Genomic DNA, 13791 nt, shown 5'->3' with positions numbered 1-13791 from the left:
GCATTTGGCAAGGGAGATTGGGATTAAAAGTGAGTTTTAAACACAGAGGAAATGTCCCAGACAGTAGAGTAGAAAGGTAAAAAGTGGAGAGAAGAAATAAGAGGAAACGTGAAGAGCTTCTGGTAGGTAACAGAAAGTGTCTGCATCCAATTAGCTTTAGCTAGAATGGCAGAAATACGACGTAGCAAGCCCTTGTGGTTCAGTTGTAATGTACAGGAAGGGTCCTTTTTTCAGGTTTCTGCCATAATGGAGGTATTTGGCACCTTTCTGCACACTGCTCAGATAAACAGTGCTAGCTGTACCGAAACAAAGAAAAAGACAATTGCAGCAATCATATCCATCAACCTCAGGTTGCCCTACGCTATCAAACCCAGCCCCTTACAGTTGAAATGATTCAGCTAGAAATATCCGTCAAGGCACTGATATGTATTATTATGATATGCCCTGGGACACTACTGCTGCCATTGAGGCACAACCACTCAGATTTCAAAAGGTTCTAGTGAACAGAAGATAGCTTACCCTTGTGGGCACTACACTGAGCGTTTCATTTCCAGCATTTCATGACAGCATAATGTATTATTGTATTCTCAAGGCCATTAATTATTTCACCATTAACAGACACTTTCAGCAGATTTCTCCAAGTTTATTACTTTAATAAGGACCACATCCAGCACCCTGAATCAATTTTTTTCCTATTGATTTCAATGGAAGCAGGATTTTTGGTCAATGTTCCCTCATGTAATTAAACCAAGGATTTTCTCCACCCTAGTAGCTAAGATATTTTATTAACTTAGTGATTAGCTTGTTTTGACTTTTAAAAGCCCTTGTGTGAGCTTTGTTCTTTTTCAACTCCAACTAAGTTCATCCTTACAGTTCTCATGCTGTACTGTAAGACACTGTACCCTTCCCACCGATTTTATGAGGACTGCCATGTGAGGCCTGTTTATTTCAAGTCATGGTTACAGTTTTGGGTAATACAAAATGTTTTTTTTGTACCAACTCTAGCACTGTCATTAAAAGATAATAATCTGTCAATCCACTGGGTATTTTCCTACTTCAGTGAGTTACATGTGCCAGACACCACTTTGAAGTTCATACTCCAAAGAGTTCCCTGAACACCAGACTGGCTGATAGGAAAACCAGTTGGTGACATCCTGCCCCACTGAAGTGTGTAAAACATTTGCTTGTATTTCACAGTTTGTTTTTGCTTGAATAGTTTCTCTAGTGGAGTTCTCATTTACAGCCACGCTGGTCTGGTCAGCAGATTGCAGTGGTAGGAACGGGACTGTGTTTCTCCAGATCAACCAACACTTTCAGGCAAGACCATTCAAACGCCACTGGATGCTCAAATCCAAATCCTGGTGTGCTCACAGACACACAGCTGGTTTACTGCTCACACTTGCTTATACGACAGGCTCACAGCATAGCCTTGGTGAGACAGCACTGGTTCCAGTTACTTCTTTATGGAAAGATGAAAGCCAGCTCTTAGGTTACAGAGTGCTCAAGTCGTGTGATATTAAGGAAACGACTGAACTGGAGAAAAAGAGAAGAGCATCCAACCATTTAGCTCTCAAGAGTGTGCTAGATATTTTAGAGGTATAATGATATAAAGCATCCCATTTAGCAGAAAGAGATCTACTTGATCCATACATCTATTTAATAGGCACCATAAGCACCCGTGTTTCACTCTAAGAACGATGAATGTATGCTACCGTCTTTGTTTCCATGCCAAACCACCCATCTGTTCTCTGCTCAGAAATCTGTCATACTTTTTTCTTTTCACTTTTGCCCCATGTTATATTTAAGTTAAAAAATACAAAAACAAGCATTATCTCATATGTATAATTTATATTCTAAGCTCTCAGCACTAATGAAATTCAACAGAGAGAGAATGGCTCAGCATACTAAGTTTCCCATTGTTCGAGACAAAGCACAGCTTTATTGTGTTGCATTAGCAACCTCTTTATAAAAAGGAAAGACAAAAAGAGTGTTTGAATTAATGACCTCATTTGTAGAAAATAAAATCTCCTTTTTTAATGCATAGCTCATCTACTACCACACAGATACTAGCCTCTAATGGTAGCCTTATGCTGAAGTATCACTAGCAGAGTACCACATGTGATGAATTACCCACTAGCTGCCATTATTCTTGGCTTTAGGTTTTATTAACTTACTAAAAAGGTGACTATGCAGTCTTTTGTATTATCACTTGCTGTTTCAAAGACAGGAACAGGTTTGTTAGGGCTTTTTAGGAGATTCATAATCAGACTTCTTGAGCTTACCATTAAATTTGAGATAATATATACCAATATGAAGTATGTGTGAGTAATTACTGCTATTTGTCTGGGAGTGGATGCTACACCATGAGAGTCATAATTATTTAGGCCATAATTTCTAATACTCTACATTTAGTTTTGGTCAGCAGAAGCACTTCAGAGACCGGCTGTTGGCATATAAATACAACAACGAGCAGCCTACTTCGGGCAGTGTCTGCTCCTCTAGCTTCTGGAACACTTCAGATCAGAACAGTCAGAACTGCAGATACAGCAAATGATCTGATAAATGCATGTTTTCCTCCAAAGCACCTGCAAAAGGGAAGGTCACAGCCAGGCATTCTCTGCCTTTGTAAATGTGCAACTTAACTACTTCTTTATTTTCATAGGACAAATGCCTAACTCCTTAGCCCCAGAGAACTTCGCTGTAGCATGAAACGACAGCAACTAGTATATATTAAATATATTCCCATACACACAGCATTTGCAAGACAAAATGCTCTGATATTCTTAAAGAAGTATAGTTTCATGGCTTGTCCTTTAAAGTGGACAGTCCTACGGAATGATCACACATCTCTGTGGCTGAAGCACATTACCCATGTTGTTCTCCTTACGATGCCATTATTGTCTGGCATGACTTGACAATCTGATGGCAAAACAAACGCACACTGAAGTAAGGGCAATATCCAGCCTTTTTTCTCAGATGCATAATTGTTTTCCAAAAGCAGCAGCTTCTCATAACCCAGTCCCATGTGGCTGAACCTAACCCAGATATAGCACTGAAAGCTCTTTCCCTTTTCAGTGTCAGTACAAAGAAAACCGGGGACTAGCTCCTAGCCCATGCTCTGGCAGCTTTAACACTGTCCTAAATAGGTTACTGAGGATTACTTTTGGCACTATTTGGGAAACTTAAATGGCTTCAAGCCAATGTACCCAGCTTTGTGCCAACTGCTTCTTGTTCTCTTCTAAATCAGGGAAGTAACATAAAAAAGTGCCAGGGAGCAAGCTGAGGGCTGGGGCTGAAGGATGCTACACTCCAGCGATCTGTGTGAGCACAGGGAATCCATAGGCGCCACCTCTACAGACCAGAACAACCTGGAGCAGTCCTTAGGCTCCTGTCATTTGTTCTGGGCACAGCACAGAGACACCAGTGTCTCCTCTGAGGCTGTGACACTCTAGCGATTCTTGAAATTTTGTCCATAAGTCACTGCTTGCAGAAAAAATTCTCAAAGTGTTATAGCACCCTTTCTCCTGCAAAATGTTACCTGAAATGTTTTCACTCTGTGGGACTACAAATGGCTTAAAGGAGGAATTTAACATACACCCCACAGAAGGCAGAGGTTTTCAGAAATTAGAACCGTGCAATTTCCAAGACCTCTGCAAAACATCAGCTTGCCTGACTGCTTTGAAATTTATTAAGTACGGCACTGCTACAAAATAGTCTCACTGCATCAGAGATGTTGCAGTTGAAAAGAACTTTTTTGGTCATTTTTCCTCTCCAGTCTCCTGTTGCAGAACTTTCTTCCATGCTGAACTCCGAAGGGTTAACTGGCATTGCTTGGAGGAGGGGGAAATCAGAGGTCAGCTCATGTTCTGATACCAGTGAACTCACAAGTTACTCCTTAAACATGTGGTTTCATCGTAGGTTCTTCCTGCCAGCAATTTCTCACTTTAATCATACACCCACAGCAACCCAGATCTTTAAATTCAGCAATTCTTTCTCAGGTTTCAGCAAGTCATTGGCAGCCTGAGCTATTTTTGGGATATTTTCTCTACTGCAGATGCAGCTTAGGAAAACGCAGGGAGCATGCTAAAGACCTGCAGCTATTTGCCTTGTACAATTTGCTCATTTCTCTTTATTTCTCTGTTTTCCTGCACTGATCACTTAAAGGACAATCTCTCTTGCAAACAAAATCCCCGGAGCCTGATTAGAGGGACTGAAGGCTCCCAGACACGGATTGCCTGCCAGCCACAGCACGGTAAGGACATGGACACTTTTGGCTAGCCTTGCATTGCAGTTTTTTAAGCTTTGCTGAACGTTTATTTGTGTCCATCGCTTCCAAATCAACACTGCTGGCATGGCAGGCAGTCTCCAGCTCCTGGTCTCCATTTTCATTCCCTAAAATCCTCAGCACTTGTAAGTAACACATTTATACTCACCGTCTCTTTGTGTGTTCTAGAAATCAGTGACTGACACTAATTTTGATCAGTGCCAGGGGTTTTTTGTTTTACTTACATTTTAGCATCTTTTACAGATCTGTAATTTTTAATCCTTACTGAAACTGTGGGTATTTCTATTGCCTGATCTTCTCTATTTTAGGTATATTGTTAGTCTCGTTATTTAGCTCAGCAAATAATTCAAATCAGGGACTTGTTTTATATACTGTAGATGAAAACATTATAAAAAGACCTGCTATTGTTGGTTTACAATTATATACATATCTTCTCTTGTGCACAGGCTCTGCTATAATACCTTAAAGCTGCCACACAGCAGTGTGCTAACGTTACAAAGACAAATACGCTGTAAAACCAATGCAGCAGACTGAGTTGTACTAAAAATGAATCGGTTTTATCGTGCAGTTCTTCATACACAGGCTCACAGAAATGCATGAAGTAAGCTCTGCAAGAATGATGAGATTCCTGTTTTACAGGACATACCGTTTTATAGAAGTACTTGTAAGAATATTTTACTTATACATACTACTGCAGGAAGATTAACACAGTTCTTTTCCTAATGAACGTACAAACCAAATTCTGGGAATTTGTGGTAACCGAAACTGGAGAAGGGATTCTTCTGGTCCTTCCCTTCCTGTACTTGAGGCTTCTCTGAGAAACTGAATTGTTTTATCCTTTCCAGATTACTGGTATGATGATTGCAAAAAGAGAAACCTCCTGAGGGCTTAATGTACAGCATCCAAATCTTTGACTGCAACTTGGTGTCTGCTGTCCTGCTGAGAGGTTTTAGAAAGCCTGACTTTGCACTTGAGGTAGGGAGGCCTTCAGATAGAGGAAGCAATCAGAAGCTATCTGTATCTGCTGCCAGGACAGACAAGAACATAATGGACAAATGTAGCCCCATTGTCTTGCCTATGAAAATGCTTAGGTATTACAGTCTGCAGAAGAAGCAAAAGTCAGCACATCCTTCCAAATGGTATTTTAGGAGTTAATTCAATCTTCACCTTTCTCTAAGGGAGATTTTTTTGTTCATTTTCCAGCCTGCAAATGTTTTTTGACTGATTTAGAAAACTGATTGAAGGGATGGGGGAAACATGCACAAGTGGACTGAAGGCACTATGTTCAGCAACAAAGACCTTCAGACACTGGGTTCTTATTTAAGGCTTAATTTTCAGCATCAGAAAAGTTACCATGTCGATATGCAAAGAATTAAACAAACAAACAAACAAAAAATAGCAAAGCCATGCAGAATATAATGACTTAGGATGCAGCGCACTAGAACCCAAAAGCAAAAACTCCAGCTGGTATCGGTGTATTTCGGATCAGGCTCTGGAAGTGGTATTTTCGCTTCCAAAAGCCTCTCATCAGTTTTGATAGACAGTTTTCTCTAATACTATGTTCTCTCTGAGCATCAGACTGATCTCTGAGCCTGACTCTCTCCTCCCACTGGCGGATCTCAGTCTCAGTGCCACTGAAGTCACTGATACTAAATCAGTCTGATGAGACAGACGAATCAATCCCTTAGTCCTCAGTTCCATTTTGTACTTGATCCCAAACATTAGCACTCAGCTTGCTGGAAAACCTGAGACTCGATGCATTTCACAGAGACCATAGGCAGAAAGCAGTGATTATAGCTGGATGTGCTTTTGCTAAAGGTTAGCAAAGCATTTGATTGTTTACTGTTAAGAGAGGAACTGCTATGTCATCAGACGGGATGCAGGGCATGCATGTAAATCTAGATCCCGTATTTCTCTTCCAAAAAAAGTTACTCTAAGCACAAATAGGAGTCTACTGACACGACAAGTCTGTGCAGAATTTAATGTTTTTCAGCAACATAAAACTCATTATAGTGATGCACCTCCACAGATAACAATTCAAGTGCTGCTTGTTTGGGATCACTTTACGAAATGTCATACTAAATTATGCCATTGGAAAAAATATTATTAGAAACACAATGAATGTTGGAAAGGAAGTAATATAAATAATGAAAAAGAAGATGCCATCTAGGATATATTAACTTCATATTTTTGAAACAAACTGTTGCACACAGGAGCTCTCTGGAAACTGAAAACCCCAGCTTCGTTAGATAAGGAATAGAGGTTAATGGGATCAGCAACTCTCCAGATGTCCAAAACCAAGCCCACACTCATGTTGTGCTGCTACGTTCATTTTGGCTCCCCACAGACTCCTGCACAGCCCTTTCACACAAAATCTTCAGACTAGGACCAGGAATAGCAGCCCTCTCAGGTAGGCAGAGGCCACTGCTGTTGCTGGTGTGTGAGAGGGGTCCCACCTTTGGTAGGCAGGCCTTGTCCCTGAAAATACAGACACGGCTCCTCTTGTAGAGGGAGCAGTGGAGCAGAAGAGAGGCTGACTGTGGAAGAACAGATAGAAATCACCTCCTGATCAGCTGGAGGTGCTGTTGAAACTCTGCAGGTAACACCCATTGCCCACACGGCTCCTAGCCCAGGTAACAGCACGTACCTCTCCGTGCCCACATTCTCCTGGTTGAGGCCCTGCCTCATGACCTTAGAAAAAAGAGCACTGGATTGCTTGCACTCCCTCCTGGGGCTTGTGAAAAGTGGAAAAGCTAGGAGAAGACAGCAGCTCTCTGTGCTGTACTTTTTTTTTTTTTTTTCTTTTTTGGTGCATATACATTAAATCAGCCACACACAAGATACTAAAGATTAACTGACTCTGTAAATGTACTAATTTATAATTCAGCAGCAGCAGTGATGCCAGGCACTCCATAACTCAGATTTGATGGTCTTTGCCTAGAGACAAGTATATGCAAAGGGCTAACGGATATCAATAAGGGCAGTGGCTGAAGTGGAACACATGCTGATTTACAGCAGAACTTGTTCTAGAGGCTGAACACGAGTCAAAAGTATAATTATTTCTTCACTTGAACAATCACAAAATTTGTCCCTCCAATTTTAATGACATCCTCAGACATACACTACAGTTACTATAAATCAGTTATCGTGCATGAGAACAGTCATGGTAATTAGTGAGTTATATTCTCTTCACCTGACTTTTTTAACTTCGTTGTTTCCAATTTTAGCTGAAAATTCAGGAGAAAAAAAATACTCCTGGACTACTCATAAATAGACTCCAAGTACCTTTAACTCTCAGTGGCTCCAGTGCCAAGCAGTAACTTTCTACACTGCAACAACCTGATGAGACGGCTGAGCCCTTTAGGAAAATTGAAAGAACAGTCTTACACTTCCTGGCTGTTACTTTGCACCTGACTGATTCTACTAAATCTGGTGGAGGAACTGGGTTCAAAGAGCAAGAAGTGAAAAGCACAAGAATATATTTACAGTGTACCACTAAAGATAAAGACGCCAGAGGCAGGATAGCACTGATGCCACCCTGTAAGTATGACTGAGTCCCTATTTGGGATACTACAAAGTTCTTGTCACCCATGTCCGAGAGAGACGAAAACCTCTCATAACAATGAGCTGGGACTATTAGTGCTTTTGGTAAAGACACCAGCAGGGAAATTAATTATTTAAGATGTATAACAATGTTGGCCCAAGAACAAACAGACATAAATCAACCATTACGACTAGACTTAGAACAATACACTGCAGCAGTGAGATGAGAGCAAGAATCCAATCTATCTTTTTTAAGATGGAGCATGATCAATTACCAAAAGCACTGTATGTTTTTGGAAGCTGTTTTCTATGGTTACTGCGCTACCCTTGATTCATGTCAATATAAAGGAGATTAAGAATCAATCCCTGGATGCAATGCCTGGACAAACGGGCAGGTGCTACAATTTACTTTAATAGACATTGCTCCTTTTGACATCGCACGTATTTCCATACAAAGACTAAGGTAACACTGGTGTGATAACATCACCCTCTTTAAGACACACAAACAAAATTACCACTTTGAGCTAGAGAGGGATGAATGGAGCAAACTTCGTTCATGTTGATATTCTGAAGAATGCAAGAAATCTGTTAAGAGACTGCACAGATTAGTGTATATTGAATGCATTTTATGTGTAAACGAATACTGAAAATTAATTTCACATTGAGATTTTTCCTCTTTCGCTCAAAAGCCAAGTTGAGCATTTAGCCCACCAGCCTATACTGATTTCACTCCCTCCACTGTACACTGTGGAGGGAGGGGAATACTGAGAGCATGAGACTCGTACTTCCCCAAACCAAAATTAAATTGCATGCCACATGGATGAGAGAGAGAAACTGTAGTATAGATCTGGACTGAAAAAATTGGTTGATGCCAAAGCACCAGACCTTAAGCAACCAGGCTTAAATTTTTGTCCAAACCAGGTCAGAGCATCATAGCTCAGTTGCTGTGTAAATACTACAGCTGCCATACAGACTGCAGTAGTTAGACTCGGGCACTTCAGAAGTCTTTATGCAGATTGCAGTACCAATAAAGAGAAGGCTCTAAGCAGCCTTCAACGCAAATCAGCATTTCTCTTGCAGTTAACCTTCAAGTTAACCTTCAGAAATGGATGTCTGTTCTTTACAAACTAACTTTTGAAAGGTATCCTTGCAGAATTTATAACTGAAATTCCATCCCTAAAACTGGAATCAGTCACTGCAAATTCCACAATATTCAAGTACTTATATTATCTTGAGATTGCATGGCAGTGAGCTCCCACAGCAGCAATACAATATATCAAAGAGATCCATTTAAAAATGTCCAAGGCTACATAAAACAAAGCCACAAGAAACAGTTCATCTGCAGTCACTGGGCAATTTTACACAGAATTTTGCAAAGAAAATAAATAAATCCACTGGATGAGAAGACTAGATCTCTGGCATTAAAAATACTTAAATTGTTGCCACGAAATAAAAAGACATTGTTGAAATAGGTAAGCTGAATGCTTTTAAATGTTACCTGTATAAAGACTTAGTTGAATCTTAAAACTTAAAAATAATATTGCTTAAAACTACTTAGGAAAACAAACAGTTGTCATTACAGCTTCATGAATTCAGTGATAATGCTTTGCAGACTGCAGGATAGTAACCCTCTCTGATACAGCCTTTTGCATTTCTAAACACTGGCTCCACTTAAACACAGCTGTGAAAGACTCCTTAACTTCCCCATCACATCTTCCAACCTTTCTTTAGTCAGCTCTGGTGGACATTTCTTTAACTTTGCTGATTTGTGATTGACTTTGGTTTCAGTACATATGATGATCAGGCCAGCAATCCTAAGGAGAACTACTAGCAAATGCATCTAAAAATGTGCTCATTCTTGAAAATTCAAGCCTAAACCAGTAAGGCAAGTCACCAGCAGCCACAAATGACACGCTGCAGATCCCAACTCCAACCTCTCCTGGTTAGGTAACACATTTCCTCTACCACCACCTGTTAGAGACCACAGCCACTAACTTTACCTACAGCGAGATACAATATACAAACTCAGAGAATACAGTATTTGAATGCACCAACCATCTACTAAATGTAAATACCACTTTTAACAAGGATAAAAAATGCAGGTAAAATTCTGTTCTCACAAACACCATTTCCCATTTACCCTGAATAGGTTATGATGTGACCGTATGTTGATGCCAGACACAGTATTCACCTTTCAGTCCTCAAAAGCCAAAGGCATAAAAAGGCTCAAATGAAACATTTTTCTGTTTGCAAAGGAAAAACAGGCCTCAGCTGGAGAAGAGAAAAGAGATTATTACCATTAAGTATGAGAAGGCCTTCAGATATGACAGTGACCTAGTCCTATAGATATATATAGATACCTAGTAATTTGACCACTTCAGTGTTAGATGGAAACAAGCAGTATTTCAGCCCTGCAGAGCATGCTGATAGCACACAAGCTTCAAATTTAGTTCTTTCACATAGTTTGTCTGTGCTGGTATTATTAATAGGCACACTAAAATGGGAACTTCATCCTGGCTCAGCTTTGACTCATTGAATCGCCTTGGGCGTCACATAACCTCTGTCTCCAGTTCTCTATCTACATAATGTGTTTGTCTATTTAGTGACTTTACAGAATCACGGGGAAAACAAATGAGCCACTTCACAGAATTTTTAGACGGCAGTACACTGGCTTCCTGTATAATCTCCATGCATTTTTATAAAGCTTTGCCTGAATTTTAACATAAACCTGGCTTTTTCATCAAGGCAACCAAACTGTTTAAACAGAAGGAGGAACTATTTTAAACTTCCAAATTAAGTCTCCTAAGATTAGTAACTTGTAGTAAGAAAATGGAACCAGGGCTGCACAAAGCTTGGAGTCTCATAGTCCCAAATACCTTTATTTGGTGATGCTTATAAAGAAGATCTTCACTGTCCAGGGGAAAGGGAAGACAGAAGGAATCTTCGTTTCCCACCTTGAGATGAAAAAACAGATAACGTGGACAGTATAATCTGCACTGTTCCTGGGCATACCAGATGGAAGAATCTGTCAAACACTCTCAGTTAGGAAACTGGCAGTGACAAGAGCTATATTATTTTGGAATCTGAACTGGCTCTGAGTGCAGGACGACCAGATTCACTTGACTGCACCAGAGGACATAAATCCTCAGTGTAGCTGAGATGATTTACCTAAACGTAATTGAGTTAGCTATAATCTTAGTTACATATTTTCCAATTTTCCACTAAAACTATTCAATTTTTTTTAGCCTTCCGTACATTGTGACTTTCTGCTCTGAGTTTGGTCCTTTCTGTCTTAGAAAAAGACCCCTTCCCCACAAGGAATGCCCTCAGAGGACTTTTAAGACATTGACATACAGTACTCAAATGTTCATTAATTTTTAATGTGAGCCTGAAGTAGATGCAAAAATAAATTATAGAGTCATCTGATACCAATTTAAAATGGAAAGATGGACAAAGCAAGCACAAAAATTGCCAGAAGTTGAGTAGTTCAACAGTGACGCCAGGAGATAATCTCCACGCTGCAGCTTTACAAAGCCCAGGCATTGGGCTAACCCCTGCTACCTCCATGGGAACTGGGGACTGAACCTCAAGGCGGTATTCTTTGGATGCTCACTCATCCACCATTTTCTTATTTTTTTCTTATGACTTGGTTTCCTCTTTAATTGCATTAGAGTCTAGATCCAAAAGGAACGGATGGCAAAGTAAAAGGATATTTGTAAGCATGGTGTACCTGAGACGTATGTTGAACAGTGGTACCTTTAATAACTGAGCTGTGAATTGTGGCCCAAATTTACGTCCTCTCAACTATGCCAACCTGCAGCATGGCTCTTGAGACAGCACAGGGAATAGCCAATGCTGTTCCGTTTCTAACTGTGTCACTACAAAGCGGTGAGGAACAATAACGCATCACCCAAATAGGGTTGCATGTAGCTATGTATGAAAACGTAACAGATGCCTGGAATTGGAAATGCCTTGTCCATTCCAAAGAAAAAAAGAATTCAGAGCTCCGATCTAGCTCACAGCTTGTGTTCTCATGGAACTTGGCAGCAGAACAAGGGAAAAAAAACTCTAAAACTGAACTATTCACTAATAATTAAAAAAAATATTATGACATAACTACAAATGTTATGATATATATAGTCTGACCATGCTGTCAGAGGACAAAAGTTCAAATGAGGATGCAAAAAAACAAGGTCTATATATTCCCAGTATATACTGGCACTATTCCTGTTGACTTCAGTGGGATATTTACTTGTTCACACCAGTTCTAATTTTGGGTTAGCATATTTCTAGTTATTACACCAATACACCATGAGTTACACCAGCCTAAAAACTACTCACTCTTAAATCTAAAGCAAGCTTCTCTCAGAAGCTGAGGAAAAGGCATATTTTCGTATAAGCATTTGTATTTAGACAGAACTTTTAGATACACTGTTATTGAAGCAACTTACCAATATAAAGAGAAAATGTTCTTAAAAAAAAAATCAAAATATAAAAGCCTCAGAGGCAGAGCAGCAAGAGCAATTCATCTACATGACTATTTTATATCCAGATAACTGGAAAGCAACTTGAAAGTTACTTAATGGCTGAGAAAAATAAAGTCTAACTTAAAATCTGATGGCAACGGCTCCAAATGTGAGATGGAAATGGGCACAAATCCTTAGAAAAAGAGACTGAAAGACAACGGGAAACACAGGTACATAGAGCCCCCCCTGCCGACAGGGGCACCGTGGAGTGCTTCACCTATACAGGGGAAAGGAGTTCCTCAAACAGAGAGTACTGAGGAAGGAACAGGCAGAGCCTTAGAGACATGTAATCTACTTGCTTTGTATAAGCAACAATAACGAATGCAAACACGAAATTTGAATGAAATGTTTCTTCTTTCTGTTCTGCGGAAAATGAGATTTTGTTTCCATTGTGATGCAATCAAAAGCAAGTTTCAAAACTGCGAAATTTCCTGAGGAAGGGAAATTTTGAGTTGTGCTCTGCAAAATAGCCTTGTTAGTGTGAATTGCAATAAAAACCAAAAAGATACTCCTCCACACTTCTGAGACAAACTGCAACAGCAACAAGGCTGGAGGATCAGTAGTAGCCCACAGCTAAACCAAAAGTATTGCAACAGCAAGTTCTTGGTCCTGGAGGAACCACTTTGCCATAGGTAGGGCTATCTACCTGCTGTGATGAGAAAGCACATATTTAGATACTTTACTGCATTATCTGAGGACTTTTGCCACAGGGCAGCTCTGTGAGGGAAAAAATGAAGACAGAACTGAAGCAGCCAAGTGGTCCATTATGTCTTCTCATAAGACAAAGAAGTGAATCATTTATGATTAGTGTGATAAGCAAAACCACTAGTTTAGGAGCTTAGCTATAAATACATTTTTTGATATGGTTATTGATTTACCATTTAATGATGGTTGGTTAAAAGATGAGGTTGCCCAAGATCTGCATCCATTACCATTAAGGGACAAGCGCTTAGGACTTGGGGATAATTGCTGTTTATTGACTTTGACATATTGCATACGTATTGTGGACATAATTCACTGACTCGATTAGGTCAGGGTGTATAGTTCAAAACTCTGTACGAATGTCAGACAAGTGAAATCCCTGAATCAGTATTTTATATATTAAAATATATTAAAAAAATACAGATTATATAAAAGTACAGGACTGGAAGAGTACTTTGTGAACTGCTAGTTTAATTTTAATAATGATCAACAAAATTTTCATCTGCTGTAACTATTGCTTCACATGGAAAAGAAAACGACTTGACTAGGCTCCAACAAATGGCACTGCAAGTTTCTGCCACTAGAGTGTGTCAAGGCATATGTGAAGACTAAACCTCTTCATACTCAGCATCATTGAATTCAATCTGCTACCATACACAGGACAAAGTTAAGCAGTATGAATGTACTATTTTTATCGTTTCCTGCTTGACTGCTAGAACTTGTCTTAAAGGTTAT

The 13791-nt window shown here is 39.8% G+C and overlaps 2 protein-coding genes across 23 annotated transcripts in view; one reads left to right on the top strand and one right to left on the bottom strand.

Moving 5' to 3' along the window:
- Nucleotides 1–980: 980 nt before the first annotated feature.
- LOC110351905 (uncharacterized) overlaps nt 981–13791 on the bottom strand; it is a 29280-nt gene continuing 16469 nt past the window's right edge. The window contains exon 6 of the mRNA XM_072043049.1: nt 981–1533. The gene's annotated coding sequence lies outside the window, so the exon portion shown is untranslated. The remainder of the gene's footprint in view (nt 1534–13791) is intronic.
- Nucleotides 4029–13791, top strand: part of AMMECR1 (AMMECR nuclear protein 1) — a 112643-nt gene continuing 102880 nt past the window's right edge. For 3 of the 22 annotated variants that reach the window (XR_005268398.2, XR_005268399.2, XM_027465395.3), the window contains exon 1: nt 4066–4252. Coding sequence is in view for 14 of the 22 variants with exons in the window: in XM_027465395.3 (XP_027321196.1) it covers nt 4081–4252 (172 nt within the window). In the remaining 8 variants the exon portion in view is untranslated. Of the gene's footprint in view, nt 4253–13791 lie in introns of all 22 variants that reach the window. The other 19 variants (XM_072043044.1, XM_072043043.1, XR_011811834.1 and 16 more) reach the window with 13 other exon arrangements.

The sequence above is a fragment of the Anas platyrhynchos genome, chromosome 10 (assembly GCF_047663525.1).
Source record: "Anas platyrhynchos isolate ZD024472 breed Pekin duck chromosome 10, IASCAAS_PekinDuck_T2T, whole genome shotgun sequence".
Classification (NCBI taxonomy): Eukaryota; Metazoa; Chordata; class Aves; order Anseriformes; family Anatidae; genus Anas; species Anas platyrhynchos.
This window is presented reverse-complemented; position numbering and strand designations above follow the sequence as displayed.